Source organism: Lynx canadensis, chromosome C2 (genome assembly GCF_007474595.2).
Source record: "Lynx canadensis isolate LIC74 chromosome C2, mLynCan4.pri.v2, whole genome shotgun sequence".
Lineage (NCBI taxonomy): Eukaryota > Metazoa > Chordata > Mammalia > Carnivora > Felidae > Lynx > Lynx canadensis.
The window spans coordinates 37,876,036-37,898,828 of record NC_044311.2 but is presented as its reverse complement, the minus strand read 5'-3'; the positions used below and the strand labels follow the sequence as shown (position 1 = coordinate 37,898,828).

Below are 22,793 nucleotides of genomic sequence, written 5' to 3'. Positions count from 1 at the left end.
TATATGTCATTTTCATCCTATCTTATTTCTCTTCTTTCATACATCACAATACTACATAAACCCGTCATCATGAGGTAAAAAAACTAGATTATCGCAACTTTGCAGTCCTTTACAAATTGAATGAGGCTTCTTTGGGATAAAGTTTCATGGAAAACTGGTAGTATCCCAGCAGATCTATTCCCAGAGCTCTAAAGTTACTGATTCAATATGACAGATTTAATATCCAAATTAACACTTTGCTCCTTTTCAGAGATCTGTCTTTTCCCATTCTATTTTGGAATACTCTTTCAAGCCTCCTAAAAATCTAGACTATTATCCCCTAGAATGTTATCTCTAAAAATAAAACTGTAAAAGATTTAGGCCTCAGGCCCATCCTGTAGTTATTGCAAAATAGCTAGATAATATTTTTTATTTTCTTTAACATACAGCATACAAATGTTAAAAGTAAAACCAAACAATAAATTTGTACAATAGTGAGAAACACTGCATTTCAGGGTCAGTGCCATAAAAAATTTTGTGACACATGTATTCTATGATATATATGAATATTTTCATCAATCATTAGATACTAAACAAAGCATCCTGACACAAGATGTGAAAGAAAATAAACTTCTCGCAACTGCAATCGGAAATGGCTTCTTGAAGAATTCCTGCCAGGATTATGCAATATTATTGGCTTATTGGAAAGTGGGAGACAAGAAAGCCATGTTAGTCAACAGTCAATTCAATACTTCTCAAGGATAACAGGAAATGGGAGTACCCCTTAATAGTCCAAGATAAACCATGTACCAACTGCCCCAAGGTTGTAGCTTCCTCATAAAAGAGACTAAACAACTTTAGCAGAATCAAGGATTGTATTTGCCAATAGAAATGAAGGATAGAGCTTAGCAGTAGCTCACTTTTAATAGCTGCAGCTGTGGCTAGTGTATTAACTAGTTGCTATTGCTACCATGATACAAGAGTGGCAGTATACCATAGTGATTATAAGGATGGGCTCTAGATCTAGACCACTGGGATTATATCCTGGGTAATTTCTCAGTACCTCAATTTTCTCATCTGTAAAAACATAGGTATCTTATTTTAAGAGTGCTGGGAAGAGTCAAAGAGGTAATTCATCAGTTTGTTTAGAACAGTGACTGGTAACTAGTAAGTACTTAGTAAATACTAATATCTACCACTGCTCTAGAGATTTTGAGGGGAAAAGTGTGGTGACTATAAATTCCTGAGCTCAATAAGACTTGAATGGAGAAGCTGACTACAGAACAATATAGTAAAAAAGAATAACCCAAATTCTGTGAAATAGTAAAACAGGTGGTAAAACTATACAGTACTCTTATTTCAACCAAGAACAACAGTATCAAGCAAATATTTGTTAATAAAAGCAACTTGGGGGCACTTGGGTGGCTCAGTCGGTTAAGCGTCCAACTTCGGCGCAGGTCATGATCTCACAGGTCATGAGTTCCAGCCCCATGTCAGGCTCTGCGCTGACAGCACGGAGGCTGCTTGGGTTTCTCTCTTTCCCTCTCTCTCTCAGCCCCTCCCCTGCTTGTGTGTGATTTCTCTCTCTCAAAAATAAGTAAACAAACATTAAAAAGAAAAAAGAAAAAATTGTATTGGAAAAGCAACTCGGGGCATCTGGGTGGCTCAGGCAGTTAAGGGTCAAACTGTTGATTTTGGATCCATGGGTTTGTGGGGTAGAGCCCATAGTGCAGACAGCACAGAGCCTACTTTGGATTCTCTCTCTCCCTGTCTCTCTGCCCTTCCCCTGCTCACATGCATGTGCATGCACTCTCTCTCTCTTTCAAAAATAAACCTAAAAAAATAAAAATAAGTAAAAACAACTGAATGATTACAATTATATAACTTGAATACTACTACCTTAAGTTCATTCAAAGCACTTTGAATCTTAATTTCATTCAGTACAAAATGCAGCTGAATTTTATTTAATAAAAACCTAGTTTTTATGGAAACTGAAATTACGTTAAATCAAACATTTTACATGAATGGACCTTGAACCCATTATGTTAGGTGAAATAAGTCAGAGAAAGACAAATACTATATGACCTCACTTATATGTGGAATCTAAAACAAAACAAAACAAAACAAAAAATACCAGATTCATAGAGAAAGAGATCAGACTTGCAGTTATCAGAGGCAAAGTGTGAGGGGAGGAAAAATTGGAGAAAGGTGGTCAAAAGGTACAAACTTCCAGTTATAAGATAGTTAAGCACTAGGGATGTAATGTACAACATGATGACTATAGCTAACACTGCTGTATGATATCCAGGAAAGTTTTTAAGAGAGTGGATCCTCTGAGTTCTCATTGCAAGGAGAAAATTTTTGTCCTTGTTTCTTTTTATTGTAACTCTATGAAAAGATGGATATGAGCTGAACTTATTGTGGTAATCGTTTCACAATATATGTAAGTCAAACCATCGCAGTAATGTATGTCAATTATTTCTCAATAAAACTGGAGTAAAAAAAGGTTTCACCTGGGCCTAACCACCCATTAATAAAGGCCTTACATTTTACAGCACTGTAACATGATTAGTAGCAAAGGACAAATACTTACAGAAATAGTGAAATGGGTGAGCTTTTTCTTATTAATGGCTCTTTCATCAATTGTATCTGGTTCAGATAAGTTGATCATCTTGCTAAAGAGAAAATGACAATAATTTAGTTTAAGACTCCGAGTTTATTTAAGATAAATAATTTCAGTTAAATAATTTAAGACTTTTTAGTTTGTTTTTGCAAGTAGACAAAACAGTTAAATTTTGAAAAGTAATAACAATCCATTTCTTTAAATATTATACTGTGATTCACATCGGGGACTTACTTTTTAAAACTTAAGAAATATTCCCTAACCTAAAACAAATCCATCACCCACTACAATAGTAATCTTAGCCTTTCCTCCTAAGTTTTTAAAACTTGCATTTTCTTTATGTGAGTCCTGTCTTTATGTCATTTAATGACCATCAACATTCAGCAATCTGAAATGTAAAACAAAGAAATCCTCAAAAAACCAAGTTTCATAAAGTGGTATCAACAGTGTCAAAATTACTGTTGCAGAAAGAGCCAGAGACATGGTTTTTCTAAAACTTCAAACATTTAAAAGAAATTAATATAAAATTTATCTCTAGATTTTAGAATCTATTTTACATTTTAAAATAAAGATAGGATGGGGTGCTGGGGTGGCTCAGTTGGTTAAGCATCCAACTTCAGCTCAGGTCATGATCTCACAGTTCATGATTTCGAGCCCTGCATCGGGTGGGCTCGAGCCCCACTTTGGGTGAGCCCCACTTCCCTCTCTCTCTCTCTGCCCCTCGGGATTCTGTCTCTCTCTCTGCCCCTTGCTCACTTATGCCCTCTTTTTCTCTTAAAAATAAAAAATAAAAATAAACAAAAAATAAAGACAGGAAAATATCCATTCAGCTCATAATAGGAATCTCCTCTGAAGGTCAGAGGAAGAGATCAGCATTACAGGTGGAGGTCAAGGTCTATTTTACATATTATATTCTAAAAACTAGTACCTTGTACTTGAGGGTAGGTTGGGTTTTTTTTTTCTTTTTAAGTAAAAACACAGAAAAAAGACTGAAAGAAATATGCCAGAATATTAATGATAGATAATTATGGGTAATAAGAATATCTGTGATACTTATTCTCTTCTTTGTAAGTTTTCTCTATCTTTATAAACTTAAAAAAAAAAGACACCTGCTTTGTACAAAGAAGTATGCTGGAACTATAGTTACGGTACACACAACAGAGACAAAGAAATGCTCTGAGAGAGTTTACAGCCTAGTGAGCAGAAACATACTGCAAAGAGCCAAGGATATGACAAGATTGATTTAAAACATTAATTTCATTTAAGCACAAATGAGATCTTTCTTTTACATGTCCTCATGTCCCTGTCCCAGTCAATACTCCCTTATTGAAAGTGAAAAAAAAAAAACCCTTTGAACGTTTTTATTTTATTTTATTTTTAATGTTTAGTTTTGAGAGAGAAAGAGACAGAGTATGAATGGGGGAGGGGCAGAGAGCGAGGGAGACAGAGAATCCAAAGCAGGCTCCGGGCTCTGAGCTGTCAGCGCAGAGCCCCACATGGGGCAGAACCCGTGAACCACAAGATCATGACCTGAACCAAGGCTGGATGCTTAACCAACTGAGCCACCCAGGTGCCCCCTGTGAATGTTTTTAAATACATCAGAGGAATAACTCAAAGTTTTCCTGGGATTATTAAGGAAATAGATGGAAAAGTCACCAGAAAAAGAAGACATTGCTTTTGAAGAAAAATGTGGGGACGCTCTGGTACTTAATTTTCTATGTAATATGAATTCTTTAATACCTACACACTTGTTCGCAGAACTGTAGTTTTCATGGAATGCTCATCAATGGAGACAGAAAGAACATATCTCCCTGAACCTAAAGTTTGACTCACCAAAGAAGGATGCCATCCGCAAGTGATTTGAAAAGACTGCCATCATGAGGATTCATGGGTAGGAGATGTTTACAGTCAGGGTCATCCTCCAGAGCTTTGTTTATCCAGTTAACAAAAGCCACTTTTTCTTCCTCTGGAAACAGAAAATCTTAGTTAGCAAACCTCACTGCACAAAATTAACCATATTACAAAAACATACTTTTTAACTTATGTTCAAAGATAATAAATGCTTATTATTAAAACTCTACTAAAATACTAAAGGGTTTAAGAGGGCATAAGGGCTTAAAGAGAAAGGGGAATTCATTCCACTTTTTCATCTGATATATTAGGGGACAGGAAGATGTATAGCTTAAATGAGCACAATAAATATTCTATTTGATTCTAAAATCTTTACTAATACATATTGTTCCTGAAAGCTAATGAATCAGAAGCTGACACTCAGAGGTCAGATTACACACATACACACACACACACACACACACACCAGGGTTAAAAATACAAGAAACAAATTTCCACAACAATAAACTCCACAACCCCCACCAAAATTTACAGAGTTGTGATCTGGGGCTTATAACAGAAATACTAATTTCAATCAAGAGTTATTTGAATGAATAAAACAGCTCCATTTCTGTGGAATTCCTACTATAAGAAAGCTGATGCAAGTCTAGATATGAGGATTCTCAGTCATCTGCATCCTCAACTTCTCAACATATCACTTCTTCTGTGGGTACACTGGTCTTTAGACAGAAAATATTGTTGAGCTAAGCAGTGGGAAGAATAGGAAGAAAACTTAAAAGAAAAATGTTCTACTGCTTTATTATTACTCTGTAAATATAAAAATCATTTAACAACATAAATCTTCAAAGAAAATAGTTCCCTTTTTTTAAGGTTTGTTTATTTTGAGACAGAGAACAAGAATAGAGAGGGAGAGTGAAAGGGAGAGAGAGAATCCCAAGCAGGCTCCGCACTGTCAGTGCAGAGCCCAAGGTGGGACTCAATCCCACAAACCATGATCATGACCCAAGCTGAAATCAAGAGTCAGCTGCTTAACCGACTGAGCCACCCAGGTGCCCCATAATTCCCATTTCTATTACAGAGTAGCGTATGGTGACTTGACCTTCCCCAATTCCTAGAATTAGGTAATTTCCCTAAGGGCATATTTGGCAGGCACTCCCAAAATGTTATCCATCACTCACTCACACACACACACACACACACACACAGACGCAGTTACTAATATTTCTCTTTTGTACATATCATAATCTGCCTTTTAAGATTATCTTCTTGCTTCACCATACATACCTCCTCAGAGACTTAGAATCTAGGGATTTAAACATCAATGGGATATGGTACCTTCCATTTTAGTTCCATTTGTGGTAACTTTGTGTCTTTATGATAAAGATATACAAAGAAATACAACATAAGGGATATAAATACACCACAAGAGAGATATAAGCAATGTTTTAGAGAATTTAAAGAAAGAAAGAATCACTTCCAGTTGGGGTGGTCAAGAAAAGGCTTTATGGAGAAGGTACAATTTGAAAGATGGATTTTTAAGATGGGCAGGGAAAGGAAAGATGTTCCAGGTATAGGAAATGGGATTGAGAAACTGTTTCACAACTACTAGGATGGCTATAATAAACAAAATGGACAATCACAAGTGTTGGTGAGAATGTGAAGAATTGGAACTTTTCATACATTGCTAGTGGGAATGCAAAATGGTGCGGCAACTTTGTAGAACAGTTTGGTAGCTTTTAAAAATGTTAAACACAGAGTTACCAAAAGACCTAGCAATTCCACTCCTAGGTATTAAGATAAGTTAAAGCATATGTCCACACAAAAATGTGTATACAAATGTTCATACAGCATTATTCATAATAGCCGAGACAACCTGAACGTCTATCAACAGACAAAAGAACAAACTGTGATATCATCCAAAAACCAAAATATTGTACAGCAATAAAAAATGCCGTATAATGTATGTCACAACATGGGTGATCCTTGAAAATATTATGCCAGTGAAGGAGCCTGTCAACTCTCAAGTGAAAGGCCACTGCTGTATGATTTCATTTACATGAAATTTCCACAATAGGCAAATCTACAGAAATAGAAACTAGAGTAATGGCTGCCAGAGGCTAGGGGAAGGAGGAATTGGGAGGGACTGCTAATGAGCATGGGGTTTCTCCTTGGGGTAATGAAAGTGTTCTCAAATTAGACAGTGGTGATGACTGTTCAACTCTGTGAATGTGCTAAGAACTAATGAACTGTACACTTTCTTTTTTAAATGTTTATTTATTTATTTTGAGAGAGGGAGAGAGAGAGTGGGTGGGGGGGGGGGGCAGGGAGCGAGGAGAATCCCACGCAGGCTCTACACTGCCTGCACAGACATTCAATCGACTGAGCCACCCAGGCGCCCCTGAACTATACACTTTTAAAGGGTGAATTTCATAGCATCTCAATTATATCTCAATAAAGCTGCTCTTTTTTAAAAGCTACTAAATACTCCATACCTAGTTCTAGGTAATATTTACATGGGTAATCGTTTACACATGTACATATTCCTATGTAAAAAAAAAAATCATCAACCATCAAGCCATATACTTAAAAATAGTACACTGTATGCTCTTACTATGTGCCTCTTATACCACAATAAATGAGAAAAAAATATATATGGTGACAGACATCAGAAAGGTGATTTCCTCTGGGGAGAAACAGTTCCTGTTCGAGGCATGAAGGAACCAGTGAAAGTGATGAAATGTGTTCTCTTGATCTGGTGGCAGTTACATGGATGTTTACACATGCAAAAATTCACTGAGCTGTACTAGTAAGATTATAGCACTTTGCTAAATGCATATTCTATCTCAGTAAAAAGATCTTTTAAAATCTTTTAAAATTTGACAACATTTTCATTAGAATGCGTAGGTAGAAATGGAATTAAGGACTGAATCCCTATCAAAATAGACGTAGCATTTACAGGCCAATGACTTTAACCACACTTCTCTAGTGGGAAAAGGATAGAAAAAAATTACAATGGGTGGGAAAAGTGTGAGTATATTGCCATAGAAAAATCCAGTTAGAAAGGAAAACAATCAACAGGACAATTAACAGATTCGGATCTCAAAGGAAAAGGGGGAAAAGTTACAGTGAGTTTTTGTTAATAATTTAAAGAGCACAGTTCGAATTATACTCCTATGAACAAAAGGAACTGGGCCAAAGGTTCTCAGACATCTCGACCACGAGAAGTAAGCTTAACATGGGGTAAGACATATCATCTTAAGAGTTAATGTGACTCTGGATTTCCCACCGGGCAACAATCCAGTGATTCTATCAGATTCAGCAAATCAGGTACTGTGCTCTCTAGTCACCCAGTTGCTTGATAATCAGGAATCTCAGGTCCTGGAAAATGGAAGGGAAACGTCCTTGCAATAAACCTCTCCATAAATTCTCAGATCAGGCCTAAAAGCAAATTCAATTCACCAGTCAAGATGAAAAATCCATTCAGAGGTCATGACTGAACACAGTCAATGCCGAAATGTAAACAATTTCTATTTTGTTCTTTCTAATCTCTTTGCTGTGTGCTGTGTGCTGTGCCTGACACATAGTAGGGACCCACTGATTTCAGTGATTCTACAATTTTTCATCCTGACAGCTCTGAAACTGAGAGGCATGTCAAATTTGATGGCACATTATAGTCTGATTTTCTTTCAATGGTACATAAAACAATGGTGTGAATTACAATGAACAGCATCTTAGATTTGATGAAATATCAGACTCAGTGAATGAGTCAATGAATGAAAGATCAAACTTAGAGTTGGAAGTTACCTGAATAAGAATGCTGTGTGCCCTCACTGGAAATGGATGATGTTCCTCCAATAGCAGTAATCCCTTCCCTCTTGTTAATTATTTTGCGGAACGTCTTACTGATGTCTTTGCTTTTTAACTCTTGCATCAGCTGGAATGGAATATAAGTAAAATTGAGCCTTGGTCAAATCATCATAAAAAACCTTTCAACATGAAGAATTACAAGTTATTTAGACTTCTTTATTTATTTGGAATGACATCAAAATAAATCCTCATCTGGGATTCTCACCCTTATTGCTTGTGTGCATAGACAGCGCTCATGTCATTTTACCCATAACACAAAATGTACAAACGTTTGCACTGCAAGGACTAAAAGAAACTTTGTTATTATTAAGCTTAAATTGAATGCATTGAAATTATTCTCCTACACTTGTCATGATCTTTTGTATTGAAAACTAAAGAATAACTACATGATGAAGATTTTTAAATGCTTTAGTGAAGATATTTGCTTGTCTGAACATTGCAAATGCATACATGTTAAAATAAATAAGTCAGGTGTCACAGGAAATAACATAGCTTGGACAAACACCCTCTCCCAATCACTCTTGTGACTGGCCAGACTGAATTTAATCAGTACTCTAAGCAGCAGCCGGAGTGAAGTATTTTTGGGTTTTTTGTTTTTTAATTTTAAAATTTTTTTTAAAGTTTATTCATTTGGGGTGGGGGAGGGCATGCGTGGGGGGAAGGGTGGAGAGAAGGAAAGAGAGAGAATCCCAAGCAGGCTCTGTGCCAACAGTGTGGAGCCTGACGCAGGGCTCCATCTCATGAACTGTGAAATTATGACCTGAGCAGAGATCAAGAGTCGGGTGCTTAACTAACTGGGCCATGCAGGTGACTCCAGAGTGAGTTCTTAAAATTTCGCATCTGATCATGTCACGTTACACTCTCTTCCTCCTACATCACTGGCTTCCTATTGTACTTACGATAAAAATGAAAATCCTACAAGATCCTGCATGACCTGACCCCAACTTATTTCTCTAGCTGCATTCCTTACCTTCACCATCTCCCCCCATCCAAGCTCAACTTGTTTCCAAGTGCTTGAGAGTATCCACCAACCCTGAAGCCAGCCTGTCTCGCACATCATTCATTTCTCCCACTCAACCCCTTTTACCTGTTTAACATCTTACTTCAGATCTCAGCTCGGTCTTCATAGTTTCCGACACGTTCTCTGCATCCCTGGGATCTCTAGCCTCACCAGCAAGTTCAGCTCCTTCTACTATGAACTCTCAAGGGACCCATACTGCTCTACCTTAGCAATTACGATAGATCTCTTTTAGCCATTTGTGTGACCCTGCTTCCCCACATGTAAAGTCCCTGAAGGCAGGGATCGTCTCTCTTTTTGTTCATTGCATTATTCACACACAGTGCCTAGCAGAACCTAGCAAGAAAGGAGCTCAAATCTTTGCTTAGTGAACAAAGGATGCAAAACCAGACGGTTCACATTTCACAAATATTTAATCAATTACATTAATGGTTATATTTTCATATGAAAAATACAGTCATGGCGGTGGTGGTGGTGGAAGGGTGTGGCAGCTCACTCAACTGCTGGCTGGCAATGGCAGTGTGGCCATCTCTCTTGGCCTGACCTTTTGAAACACAAGATATTCAATATTCAGTGCTACAATCTACTTTTCTTTTGTCAGTTGAGTCATGTATTATTTTTCATCTTGTTCGGTTCCCTGAGCCTTGAGGTACTTTTTAATAATGACACCCATGTTATCATAGCCAGCATTGGGATTTACCTGGTGGCATTTGCTGAAACTAAAGATATCACTTAGCATGAGGAAATAACCAGTTTCCATAGCTTCCATACCTTAGCTATTTCAGTCACACACAAAAATATTCCATTTCTCAAGACCAAGTACTGAGACATTAAAACATTCTATACACACAGATAGTCAATAAGCACTGAACTCAACTGTAGTCTTACTAGCACATAAGCTATTACTATTTAAATCTGACTTCCAACAACTTGAGAATTTTTTTCCCCTCTGTTTTATGAATTATTTGTGGACACTATTGTTGTTTTCATCCTACTCATCATTTTAAAGCAGTGTTTTTTCTGGTCTCTGAACCCAGATTTGACCAGAGAGCAATGACATTACTAAAACTCTTCTCAAAGCAAAAAGATCAGTAACCAGAAAACTGAATTACTTACTGACACAAACTCTTCAAAACTGATTTTGCCATCTTTGTTGTTGTCAGCCACTGATAGAATTTTCTCCACAATCTCGCGCACCTTGTAGCCAGGCAGAGGAAGGCTTGCTTCCTTAAACAGGTCCTGTAGTTCATAGTCACTAACATACCCACTGTTGTCAATGTCTGTAAAGATAAATTATGAATTGTCAAATCTCATTTGCACTCTTTATTCAAGGTGTGCACCCTGAAGGCCTCATGGGAGATTCACAGGCAGGTAGAACCTTTCAGGTTTGTCTCACAAGTGGCGGTAACATTTTCTCCTGCACCTGAACTGTACAAGGGAGTCTATACACTTTATCAAAATATTCGTAGTAAATGGACTTTATCCCCATAGGTTTAGGACTACCATGTGTATTTTAAGTGCACAGTTTGAACAATGCTCTGACAGATGAAAAACTCAGGTTTAGCAGAACACCCATCCAGACTTTAACCTCACAGAATTTACAAAATGGATCTGCAGGCCCCACATTCTCTATAAAATATGTGCATCATATTAAATACACATAAGGTATCTCTGTTCTACATTTCACTTGGTGGCACTTCTGTTTCATTTGTTAATAATTCATTGCTTCTTCATTATGTATTTATGATACCATTATGTAGGCCGAACCATGTTTGATGGAGTTTTTCCATCAAGTGTTCAAGAAATAATTTCACACCTATATTTGGACTCTTGGAAGGGTTTCCAGGTGTTTTCACGTTATCGCTGAGATGCCCTTCCCTGGGTTTTCCCTAGAGACTAGATAACACTTCTTGACATAGAACAAAGGCAACACAAAACACTTCTGCCCAGAGTTGGCAACATGGCTTTGGACTGTCTGATTAGTTGCCTGGATCCACCTTGTTATATAGGCTTTCTTCGTTCATCTGGTAAAAGTTGCTGTGTTTCCTGTATTTTACTTTTTCCTTTCAGGAAAAGAGCTGTCCTCACTATACTCAATTAATTATAAAGACAAGAACTTTTAGACTTAATAGTGTGCAGAACAAGTGGAAAGTTTCTAAAATAGAATCTACCAATAACCAAAATACTGCTATAATCTCAAAAGTCAGCTAATAAGCTAAACTACTGGACATTGCAATAAAAATATCACTTTCTTCGAACTTAGAGCAAAATATCATTATTTAGTACAAGTTCAGAATTGTTTCGTATATTTTGAGATAGACAAATGTTGTTCATAGCAACGTTATTTACAGTAGCAAAAAGGTAGAAACAACTCAAGATGTCCTTCAACAGATGAATGGATAAACAAAATGTGGTACAGACATAAAATAGAATGTTATTCACGATGGGGGGTTGGTATTTATTGGGTAGAGAGTTTCAGTTTAGGAAAATGAAAGAGTTCTAAAGATAGAGATAGTGGTATGGTTGCATAACAACATGAATGTACTTAATGCCACTGAACTGGACACTTAAAAATTCTTAAAATAGTAAATTTTATGTCTATTTTACCATAACTTACAAAGGAAAAAAAAAGAAAAAAAGACAAATATTTTCACCTCTCATCTCTCCCTAGAGACCCCAAAATATCCCATCTAGTAAGTTGGATGGGCATGTCCCTCTGCCTCTGGGAAAGGTTGTTTCGTACAAATTATCAGAGGGAATAGTAGGTTCTTAAGGAACAATTTATCTGGTCAATAAAGCTAGTACATATTATGCTAGTGTTAGCACTGCCTTCATACAGAGTAAATTATCTGGCTGTCAGATTTGTTCCATCAGTGAATTATTTATTCAAAATATCATTAAATAAATATTGCAGGATTATATGTCCATGAGTCATAAAGAGTAAAGTTCATGTACTAAACAAAGAAGAGATTACTAATTCATTCATTTCTACCAAGACCTAGGCAGCACTTTTATTCAAGCTACCAAACTGCACCTATAAAATAACACCAATAGCAGACTAGGGATACATTTTTATTATTTCCTCTGTTTCAACACTCAAAATGAGCAGAATGTCCTAATAACTGCCTAGTTTTTGTCTTGAAAAGACTCTGGGCACTGCATATAGTACTCTATAAAATTTATTATTAAAAATAATCTTTTAGAGGCCATACCATATTCATGCAATGCTCTAATGACAAATATATTGTCCTCAAAAAAACAAAAAACAAAAACAAAAACAAAAAAACAAGATTAAGGCATTCACTGTGAGCCTAATTCAGCCACCATGCAGACTGTATTCGGAAGGTTTGAGTTACTCTGGGGATGGCTGTGCAGGGAGAAGTGGAAGGGTCCAGAGATTTGTACAACTCACTTCACTTCATAGCAATGATGTGTAAGTTGTGAGTTTCCTGACAGCTTTACTTTTTTCTTTCTGGAGAGGCTTTCTTTTTCAAACTTCAATCTTTCTTTTCTCTTTATATTGGTCTCTAAAATTCTGTACCACATCTCATTTACATGAATTTTAGTCATGATTCACTAGGTTTGTGAGAAATCTAGGCACAAGATCAATTGTGATCATGATATGTCCACCCCAGTCTATTATCTGACCGTTTCTCACAGACTGTCTTTTTTTTTTTAACGTTTATTTATTTTTGAGAGTGAGAAAGAGTGCAAGTGGGAAAGGGGTAGAGAGAAAGAGGGAGAGACACAGAATCTGAATGTGAGCTGTCAGCACAGAGCCTGGCATGGGGCTCAAACTCACAGACGGAGAGATCATGACCTGAGCTGAAGTCACCCAGGTGCCCCACAGACTGCTCCTCTGTACCAGAGAAGGAGCCTACTATGGGAGGAGCAGGATTGGTGGTGTCACCATCCCAAGATCCTTTCACTGGGCTCGCCTTTCACTTGCATGCATTTGCAGACTAGAGCAAAAGATATTTATCTTCTTGTTTGCAACAGGTTTCCTAGGAGCAAAAGTGCAGAAGAATTGATCCAAAAGAGTATGAGGGAATTTTTTTTGGAAGAAAAATACAAAGCCATCAAATGATAATGTCATAAAGACAAAACACTGAATGGCTTTAAAAAGTGAAAGAAGAAAAATAAGACACACAGCCTTTAAAAACAATATTCAGATTTTAAAATGTTCTGTGTGAAGTCAGAAAGTGTTACTGTTAGCAACAAACGTGAAGGCCAGAGTTCAGTTTATAAACAAGGAAGTGTTTCTATATTTTCTTTCTGTAATGAGGATATCATGTTAAACGTATTCAGTTACACTGTCATTCATTAACCTGGATTACTCTCAGCAAAGAAATTATCAAAGAATTCAAAGTCCAATTCTCTTAGAAATTCAAGCCAGTCTTAATTTATCTTTCAGAAAGAAAGAATCCAGTGAAACCTAGATGGGGGGGTGGGGGGGGGGAGAAACAGGATAAAGCTAGGGGTAAATGGGTGGTAGTAAAACCAATAGAGGGTATTCCATTCCTGGAAGTCTGACATCAAGCAGAATAGCAATGTCATATTTAGTTTTTCTCAAGCATACCTATTTTATTAAATGCTTCCTGTAGCTCTTCCAGCTCTTCCCGAGAAATGGTAGTGGTACTGTTTTCCATCTTCGAAGAAAAGACTACCTTCAGGTCTTTATAGCTAGAAAAAACAATGTTATAAAAAGAACATTAGCCCTTTGAAAACATTTATCTAAGCAATACAGAATACACAGGCAGTAAAATCTCTAGAAGAAATCACCTGAGAAGTCTGCCTGACAAGGAACAAATAGGAACAGATACCCCATAACACTATTTCCCAGCATAGGTGGGCCAGACAATAAGAGAGTCCGCAGAGGGAAGGAATGGAAGGAATGCCTGTCTTTTACGCCTTGTCCTTACACAGGGCATACGTGTTTCCCAGTAGCCTGCACAATTTTCATTTACATTGTACCCCGCTCCTTCAGTAAAATAAACATTTCAAGTTTGAGAGAAGGGTAGCATTTATAAATGTAAAGGAAGTGGTCAGGAAGTAAAATGTTAAGACATGAATAATGTCCACAAAAAGAATAAAGTAAGCACATAATTTTTCAAATAATTTATACATTAACATTTTCACTGATCAGTTAAAAATCGTTTTAAATCGTGTGAAGTCCTCGAAGAGTGTTATGGCTCATTTGTCACTTGTATACATACTTGCTTAGGAATTTGGGGGGTTCTTCCCCAAATTTCTGTATCTTACAGTTATTCTGGGGTCTGGTTCTAATTAAAGTATAATTAAATCTTCGGGTTTTAAAAAATATACCATTGCCCACTATTTAATTTTTAATTTTTTTGAATGTTTATTTATTTTTGAGAAAGAGAGACACAGCATGAGTGGGGTAGGAGCAGAGTGACAGGGAGACACAGAATCCAAAGCAGGGTCCAGGCTCTGAGCTGTGAGCACAGAGCCTGACACGGGGCTCGAACCCATACACCGTGAGATCATGACCTAAGCTGAAGTCCAACGCTTAACCGACTGAGCCACCCAGGTGCCCCTATTTAATTTTTAAATAAATTAAATAGTCATGAGTAACTTTTTCAAGGTGTGAAAGTGAGTAACTCATGGCTTCATCACTAAGCTGTCATCGAACCAAACTGTGTTTCATTCTTGTCTCTAGGTCCGTGTACTCTGCATTCTCCCAAATATAATGTGGTCACAAGCCATATAAACACATAAATATGTATTTGAATAATAATACACATTAATTTATGTAATAATATATAAATAAAATAATATATAAATAATAATAAAAAATAATATATTATATACTTATATATTATATTATATAATATATTATATAAAATAATTTATATAATTATATATTAAATTATATAATTATATATATAAATTAAATAATATAATTTATATAATATATTATATAAAATAAATAAAATAATATATAAATAATAATAAAAAAATAATATATTATATACTTGTGAAATAAAAATTTGCATTTTAAAAGAAAGCTGCCTTTGTAAAATTCTTTGTAAAGTTTTGGAGGAAGAATTCTTGCTAGATCGACTCATATTTATCAGGCACATCATTTGCCAGTCCTGAAACCCTCCAGAAGGCAGTTACTAGAATTCACTTTGCAGTTTTAGAAATGAGGAACACAGCATTTAACCAGCTTCCAAACACCTGGCATGGAAAGAGTCCTACCTGGATGCCTGAGATAGCTCAGAAGAGCACAGTATTTCAGAGTTATCTTGAAAGATGCAGCCCAAAGGCAGCCAGGATCACTGACCAGAGACTCACCAACGGGGCAGGTTATGTTGAATTCTATAGACAGCTGTATCTTCCCATAGATTTTGTTATGTGCCATTTTTTCTTCAGTAATTCCAAAACTGCTTTCCTTCTCCGCTTTGTTTTTTTAGCCCATATAATTTAAAAAACTTTTGGGGCGCCTGGGTGGCGCAGTCGGTTAAGCGTCCGACTTCAGCCAGGTCACGATCTCGCGGTCCGTGAGTTCGAGCCCCGCGTCAGGCTCTGGGCTGACGGCTCAGAGCCTGGAGCCTGTTTCCGATTCTGTGTCTCCCTCTCTCTCTGCCCCTCCCCCGTTCATGCTCTGTCTCTCTCTGTCCCAAAAATAAATAAACGTTGAAAAAAAAAATTAAAAAAAAAAAATAAAAAACTTTCTTTCACCAATTAAAGCCTTTCTCCCCCGCTCCTAATCCTCAAGGGTATCCTGACATAACAAAGTATATATTTAGAAAGTTAAGGAAGTATACTCTAAATATGAACTTCCCAATTAGATGAAATGGGATCTGATCTTTTATCCTCCCTCAAATTTCTAACTTCCATGAACCTCTAAAAGCTTTACCAAAATTGGGGCACCCGGGTGGCTCAGTCAGTTGAGTGTCCGACTTTGGCTCAGGTCATGATCTCACAGTTTGTTGGGTTCAAGTCCCACAGCTAGCTCTGTGCTGACAGCTCAGAGCCTGGAGCCAGCTTCCGATTCTGTGTCTCCTTCTCTCCCTCTCTCTGCCCCTCCCCACCCTCAAAAATTAAAAAAAAAAAAATTACAAAAATTTTTTAAAAACTTTACCAAAATTAGTCTAAGCAGCCATTTATAATTTATAGGATCTAAAACCCCAGGATCCAGAACAGTTTCGGCGAAAAGGCATTAAGAACAGCCCTTGAGACCAAGAAGATTCTGAAACCTTTCTACCAACTGTAAAGATCCCAACTGTGAGGGACCAAACCTGTTTTCACTGGCACCTTTTGGTTTCTGGGCTATTCTGTTTTCTCTCCTCCCCCTGTGGCCCTAGCCCTGGTCACCTGAGATCCTGAGTTCTTGAGGTAGCCGTTGACACAGAGGAGGCAGCCTGCCCCCTAATCTATCCTCCAAAATTCCCTTTTTTTCCTTACTTCCCCCTTCTCTAGTAATATAAAAAATAATGGCAAATATTTACTGAGGGCTTTCAATGGGCCTGGAGCTATGCTAATGTCATACATGAGCTTACTATGTATTGATCTGTTCTTCTATTGATTGAACAAGTGTCCTCCCTTAAATGTAAATTAGAGGGCTGCACAGGTTACCTAAGGAAGGTTTAAAGAGAGAGAGGGAGGGAGGGAGGGAGGGAGAGAGAGAGAGAGAGAATCAACATCAAATCTGTTTCTAATGCCTCTAAACCCTTAAAATCTACATGTAGTTCAATTAGCATCCCTATTCTCTCACTGCAAGCATCACAGGTAGTTTTAAAGAAAAGACTGATGACCACTTCACACTTAAGTATAGGTGACTGATAAACCCTTACAGTGCTCATCAGATTTATATTTTAAAGGCAAAACTTTTTTTAAGGATATGAGGGAATTTTTTTTTAAGTTTATTTATTTTGAGAGAGAGAGCGTGCACAGCAGGGAAGGGGCAGAGAGAGAGGGAGAGAGAGAGTCCCAAGCAGGCTCAGCACTGACAGTGAGGAGCCCAACATAGGGCTTGAACTCACAAACCAAGAGATCATGACCTGAGCTGAAACCAAGACTCGGATGCTTAACTGACTAAGCCACCCAGGCGCCCCTTAAGGGCAAATTTATATTTTAAGGGCAAATGTCTGTTTTCTTTAGACTAACAGATGAATACATTATTAGACTATTTATACATCAGCAAAATAAATGAACTACACTCGTTTCTTAAAAACATAGTAACTGGAAAAAGCAAAGTGCTAAGAGATACATACAGTATATGTACCAATTATTGTGAATTATAAAAACACATGTATGTACTACATATGTTGCCAAACATATATAGTAAAACTTAAAAACACATGGGAGTGATGCAACAAATTCAGAATAGTGGTTTTCTATGGAGAAGTAGGAAAGGGGCACAGCTGGGAGCTGGCACTGGATCCATTACATTTTTTTAAGAGAAATTTGAAGCAATTATGGCAAAATTTAACATCTGTTCAATCTGAGCATTCAGTATATGGATACTGGTTATACTGTCTCTGTACCTACTTTAAGAATTGTTTTGTTTTAAATAATTCACGAGATAATTTTTTAAGTTCAGATAGTAAAAAAAATGATACATCAATAAAATAATAAAGGTAACACAAGAATATGTTTTGAACAGGAGAAAATTTCCCAAAGTCCCTCAGGACATGGGGAAACATTTTTTCAAGTACTTCAATCTTGAACAGTCAAAACAGTTAATATTATTGTAGAAGAATAATTTATTGAAATATCAAATTGTGTTTCTTCTCCAAGAAGAATTGTGTTTCTTCTCCCCCGCCCAGTCACACCCCTCAACTAAAGTAGTAACTACCTCTTGTCAGGCATGCTGGCAGCACAGAAAGCAAAACCAGCCTGGAATCTGCAGTTCCGAGTCCTCGGGTAGAAGCACAAACCTCCTCAGGGTTTACTGGGTGTTCTGGGAATGGGGCAGCAGGAGGAGGAAATCCCTGAGAAGCCACTAGATAAGGAAGACAGAGAGAGGGAGAAATTGTCTCCATGGGCAAACAGGGAAATCTGCAGATGCCAGCAAGGAAGACTGTGGCCACAAGGGTGGCAGAGACAGGGGCAGACAAGGTGCAGGAGAATCCGTGCTGAAGGAATGCACCGTTGTGAGTAACGGGCATTTCCCAGGCAGACACTGGGGACTGATGATCCAGGACAGAAGAGCTTCCCGCGAGCCTCTGCTCTGTTTAAGACCCCAGGACAAGAGAGGCTGAGGGGCAGATTCCAGGTGCCTGAGAAGCACTTGACTGACTCAGGCAGGATGAGCCATCACAGTCAAAATGAGAACAAACTGAGGGTTGATGGGGGGTGGGGGAGAGAGGAAAGTGGGTGATGGGCATTGAGGAGGGCACCTGTTGGGATGAACGCTGGGTGTTGTACGGAAACCAATTTGACAATAAATTATATTTAATCTAAAAAAATAAATTTGCTTTAAAGAACATACACAAATGTGATATTTCTTTCATACCTGACTTTTATGGAAAAAGCCTGTCCTTTTTTATGGAAAAAAAAATCCTCCAATTTTCTGGAGAAGTGCCTAGGCTCAGAGGTTCTGGAGCATGGCAGTATCTCTGGGAGGGGCAATACTATGGCATCCTATATCTTCCCCCTCTTCTTCATAAACTTCTCATCTCCCACCGCAATGTTCCACTTTTCTCACTATGTTCTATTTTCAGCTCCCCAGTACAAGTTTAAAGATCACAAGGTCAGTAGAATAAGTCACTATATGAAAAAAATAAGCAGCTAAGAAATATGACTGAAGAGTTTCCTTTTTAGTTTAAAGGAAACCTAGAAAATACTTTCATTTTTCTGTATTTCCAGCAATCTTTTTTCAACCACATTTCACAACAGGGAGCGACATCATTCTGCAAAACGCAAACATTCATATTCCCTAGCAAACTGTTACTTCATCAGATTTTCTCTAGTTAACTGGAATGTCTACTGACTTTCTAATATAAATATGAACTGGGAGACCATTGACTTTATTAAATATTACACACCAGCCTGACCCCTCTTTGGACAGAGAAAGCTATTAAATGGGTATGATATAATTCACATTTCTCCTGAGCATCCTTCTGCACTGAAAGAACTGAGCTCCATTTTTTTTTTTTATTCATTTTACAAGGGGCAGCTATGCTGGCGAACTTTCCTGATAAGTCATCAACTGGATTGCCAACAAGCCTAAACTGGCAAAATCCCAAACTGTCTTAAAAGGGTAACTGTTATAAAAATGTAACTTTATTCTCAGATAAGCAAAACCAATTTGCCTAAGTGCCTGCACAATCGTAGAGACCATAATCAGCACCAATATGAAGAGTTAAGCCAGGTATAACACATCTGTGAGGCAGTGACACTTAGTTCCAAACTAACTCATTTGTGACTTCTTTTTAAAGGGTGGCCTAGCAATCTACAAAAACAAACATGACAAAAAATAATAATATACAGATATCTTAATGTTGGGGCTTTTTTCTGCTTCAGTTCCAAGGATCAACCATTTCATCAGTCCCCACACCACCTAATTCATGTGCCTTCTGCCCCCTACTCTCCATTCCATGGTCTGCCCGCCACACTCATGTCCTTACCTCCTTCCCACCTGCATTAGCATCATAGCCTGTTTTCACCTTGGCTTTTATATGTTATTCAGCTCACATGCATTAACTTATTCTTGATCATGTACTGCCCTGTGATAGTCACACTTTGTTAATCTCATTCACCTTCCTAAACTCACTGTTTGCTCTATACAGGTAGAAGATGCAGGTTTTCTGATTTTTATGTTTCCAATAGCCTTAATGTGTTACGCATGTGGGGAAAATTTACTAAAATTCACTAATGGTAATATTTCTCTTCATAGAGCAGGGAGAGTACTAGGTAAAAAAGGTGCCAAGCAGAACAGTTGTCTGTGCGAAATGTGTCACCAACAGGTGAGTGAAGAGACTGAAAGAATCTCCATACCTCAATAACCGGTTCTCTTCATTCACTCACCCACTTACTCATTATTTATTCACAACTTACGGAGCACCTGTTCACCCTACCCAGTATTAGGGGCACAAAGATGGTATTCAAAATTTTGAGCCCACTTGGCTATATATAGCAGGTGTTTTTTCTAAATCTTTCAAAAATAATTTTTGTCCATTTCCCCCAAATTCCTTTACAAAGGAGTAAATATATATATATATATATATATGTATATATGTGAAAAAAAATATATATATATGTATGTGTGTGTGTGTGTATATACACCATGTGTGTACTGATAAAACACCATGTGTGTCAGATCAAAACTCTGGTCAGATCAAAACTCTGGTCTATTAATTTTGCTTCTACACCTCCCTAATTCCATGTGACCTCACTTGGTCTCCCAAGGGAACCTGGTAGAGCTATGTTTCTCTAGAAACACTCGCATAACATTAGCTCAGTCTAAAAGCCTGAAGAACACATTTTGTCTCTTAATGTGTCAAAACCCAACCTCTGCTATGCACCACTCACCACATCCCTGCTCCCAGTAAGGGATATTTCTAAGTGTCAGCTTCTCTGAGAGAAGAGGAGCCAGCAGGTCAGGAGCCCACTAATCACAGATTCCCAGCTCAGGTAACTGGATCTGCCCATCATCCCAGGATCTTTTCCTTCTCGTTTATTATTTATATCCCACCTACTCTCCCCCACTCCCACCTCCACTTTAGGACTTCTCTGACTCTCTGAGAAAATTCACCATACTAATGTTCCCCAAACTGCTATCATATAATGTTACAATACCATCAATACTTCAAATATCATTTCCCAATGTTTTGTTTTGTTTTCTTCTCCAGTAACCATTTCCCTTCTCCTGGTAACAGCACCAATTTTAGTTTTGGGGTTCCGCTCATTCCATATAATCCACATATAACAGTTGAGTGAAGTTCCAGGTCCAAGCCAATCAATACATCATATTCTCTGCTGTAGGGATTTGGTTTAGGGATAGGTATGTAACACAGTTGGAGCCAATGAGACATTAAAGCTTTTGTGGAACTTTCTGTAATAAGAGTCCCACAAACTCCCCTGGATCAGTTTTTCATGAAGAAGTACAGGCCAGAACAGCCACATCAATCTTGCCTCCAGAAGGGGAAGACCTGAAGCAGAGAATTAAGCCAAAACCAACATAGCAGAGAGCAGAGCCAGTGGGTGAAGAGAAAACCTGTCTGGGCAGAGTTAAGTGCTAAATCCCACTGGGCTAAAGCCTTTATGTCTTTAGTTACTTGAAACAATTTTTCTTTAAAGCCAGTTAAACTAAGTTTCTATTGCTTGCAACCAAGAGTCCAAACTGATATATGAGGAGTAATAACAGACATAGTTTACAAAAAGAAAATGTAAGGGGGGGGGGCGTCAATTCCTCAAACAATAGAAAATATTTAAACATTCCGAACTGGGAAAGAAAATTAATCATAATTATATTTTCTAAGTTTACATGTAGATAAGAAGCACAATAGTTTTAAGGTTTTTGTTGTTGCTGTTGTTGTTGTTTGGTTGACACACAATGTTACATTAGTGTCAGGTGCACAACAGTGATTCAGCATCTCTATATGTTGTGCTGTGCTCACCACAACTGTAGCGCCATCTGTCACCACTCAACACTATCACAGTATCATTGGTATTTGTCATAATTTGTATTTTACCACCACCACCACACCTGATCTCAGAAAGCTCAGTGCATTAGTGAAGTACAAAAAAGTTAGATTATGGTTGCTCCCACAGCAATCAGCAGCACTGAAGATTACATTCATAGCCTAAAGGCCTCCAGGCTTATGGCTTCTCTGCACCTTTTATCCTTCCCTTTATCCAGAAAGATTCTCCTTCCCATTTCTGTTAATTCGTTTCTAGGTAAAGATGAAAAACTCAGGGGCGCCTGGGTAGCTTAGTTGATTAAGCTGCTGACTTCAGCTCAGGTCATGATCTCTCAGTTTGTGGGTTTGAGCCCCCCATCGGGTTCTGTGCTGACAGCTCAGAGCCTGGAGCCTACTTTGGATTCTGTGTCTCCCTCTCTCTCTGCTGCTCCCCCACTTGTGCTCTCTCTCTCTCTCTCTCAAAAAAATGAATAAACATTAAAAAATTTTTTTTAAAAAAGATGACAAACTCAGTAGTAATATATTATGAGGAATGGCAGGCCTTTTTGTTGTGAGGCAGGGCAGGGCAATCCAGCTACACTAAAAAAAACATTCAGAGTCAACAAATCATTAAAGTCAGGAAATTACTAATGCAGTGCAGGTAACGGGGCGGGTGCGGGGCCGTGGGGAGAGCAACTTACCAAACACCTGACAGTAAAAAAACAGACATCTAAGATGTTTGCAGGTTTATCCAACAGCTCACTGAAAGCAGGTACACCCAAGTATCAAGACCCTGTAAGTTAGTTCAATTTCCAAAGGGGTACTTCATCTAAACCTCAATGGGACCCACATTATAATTTGC

At 37.8% G+C, this 22,793-nt stretch overlaps 1 protein-coding gene across 2 annotated transcripts in view; it reads right to left on the bottom strand.

Moving 5' to 3' along the window:
- PLS1 (plastin 1) overlaps positions 1 to 22,793 on the bottom strand; it is a 104,595-nt gene that overhangs the window by 28,761 nt on the left and 53,041 nt on the right. For both annotated transcript variants that reach the window (XM_030329309.2, XM_030329310.1), the window contains 5 exons: positions 13,918 to 14,021; positions 10,455 to 10,618; positions 8,258 to 8,387; positions 4,436 to 4,568; positions 2,573 to 2,654 (listed from right to left, as the gene is read on the bottom strand). In XM_030329309.2, the coding sequence (XP_030185169.1) occupies positions 2,573 to 2,654; positions 4,436 to 4,568; positions 8,258 to 8,387; positions 10,455 to 10,618; positions 13,918 to 13,987 (579 nt within the window). In that variant the 5' untranslated portion in view covers positions 13,988 to 14,021. The remainder of the gene's footprint in view (positions 1 to 2,572; positions 2,655 to 4,435; positions 4,569 to 8,257; positions 8,388 to 10,454; positions 10,619 to 13,917; positions 14,022 to 22,793) is intronic.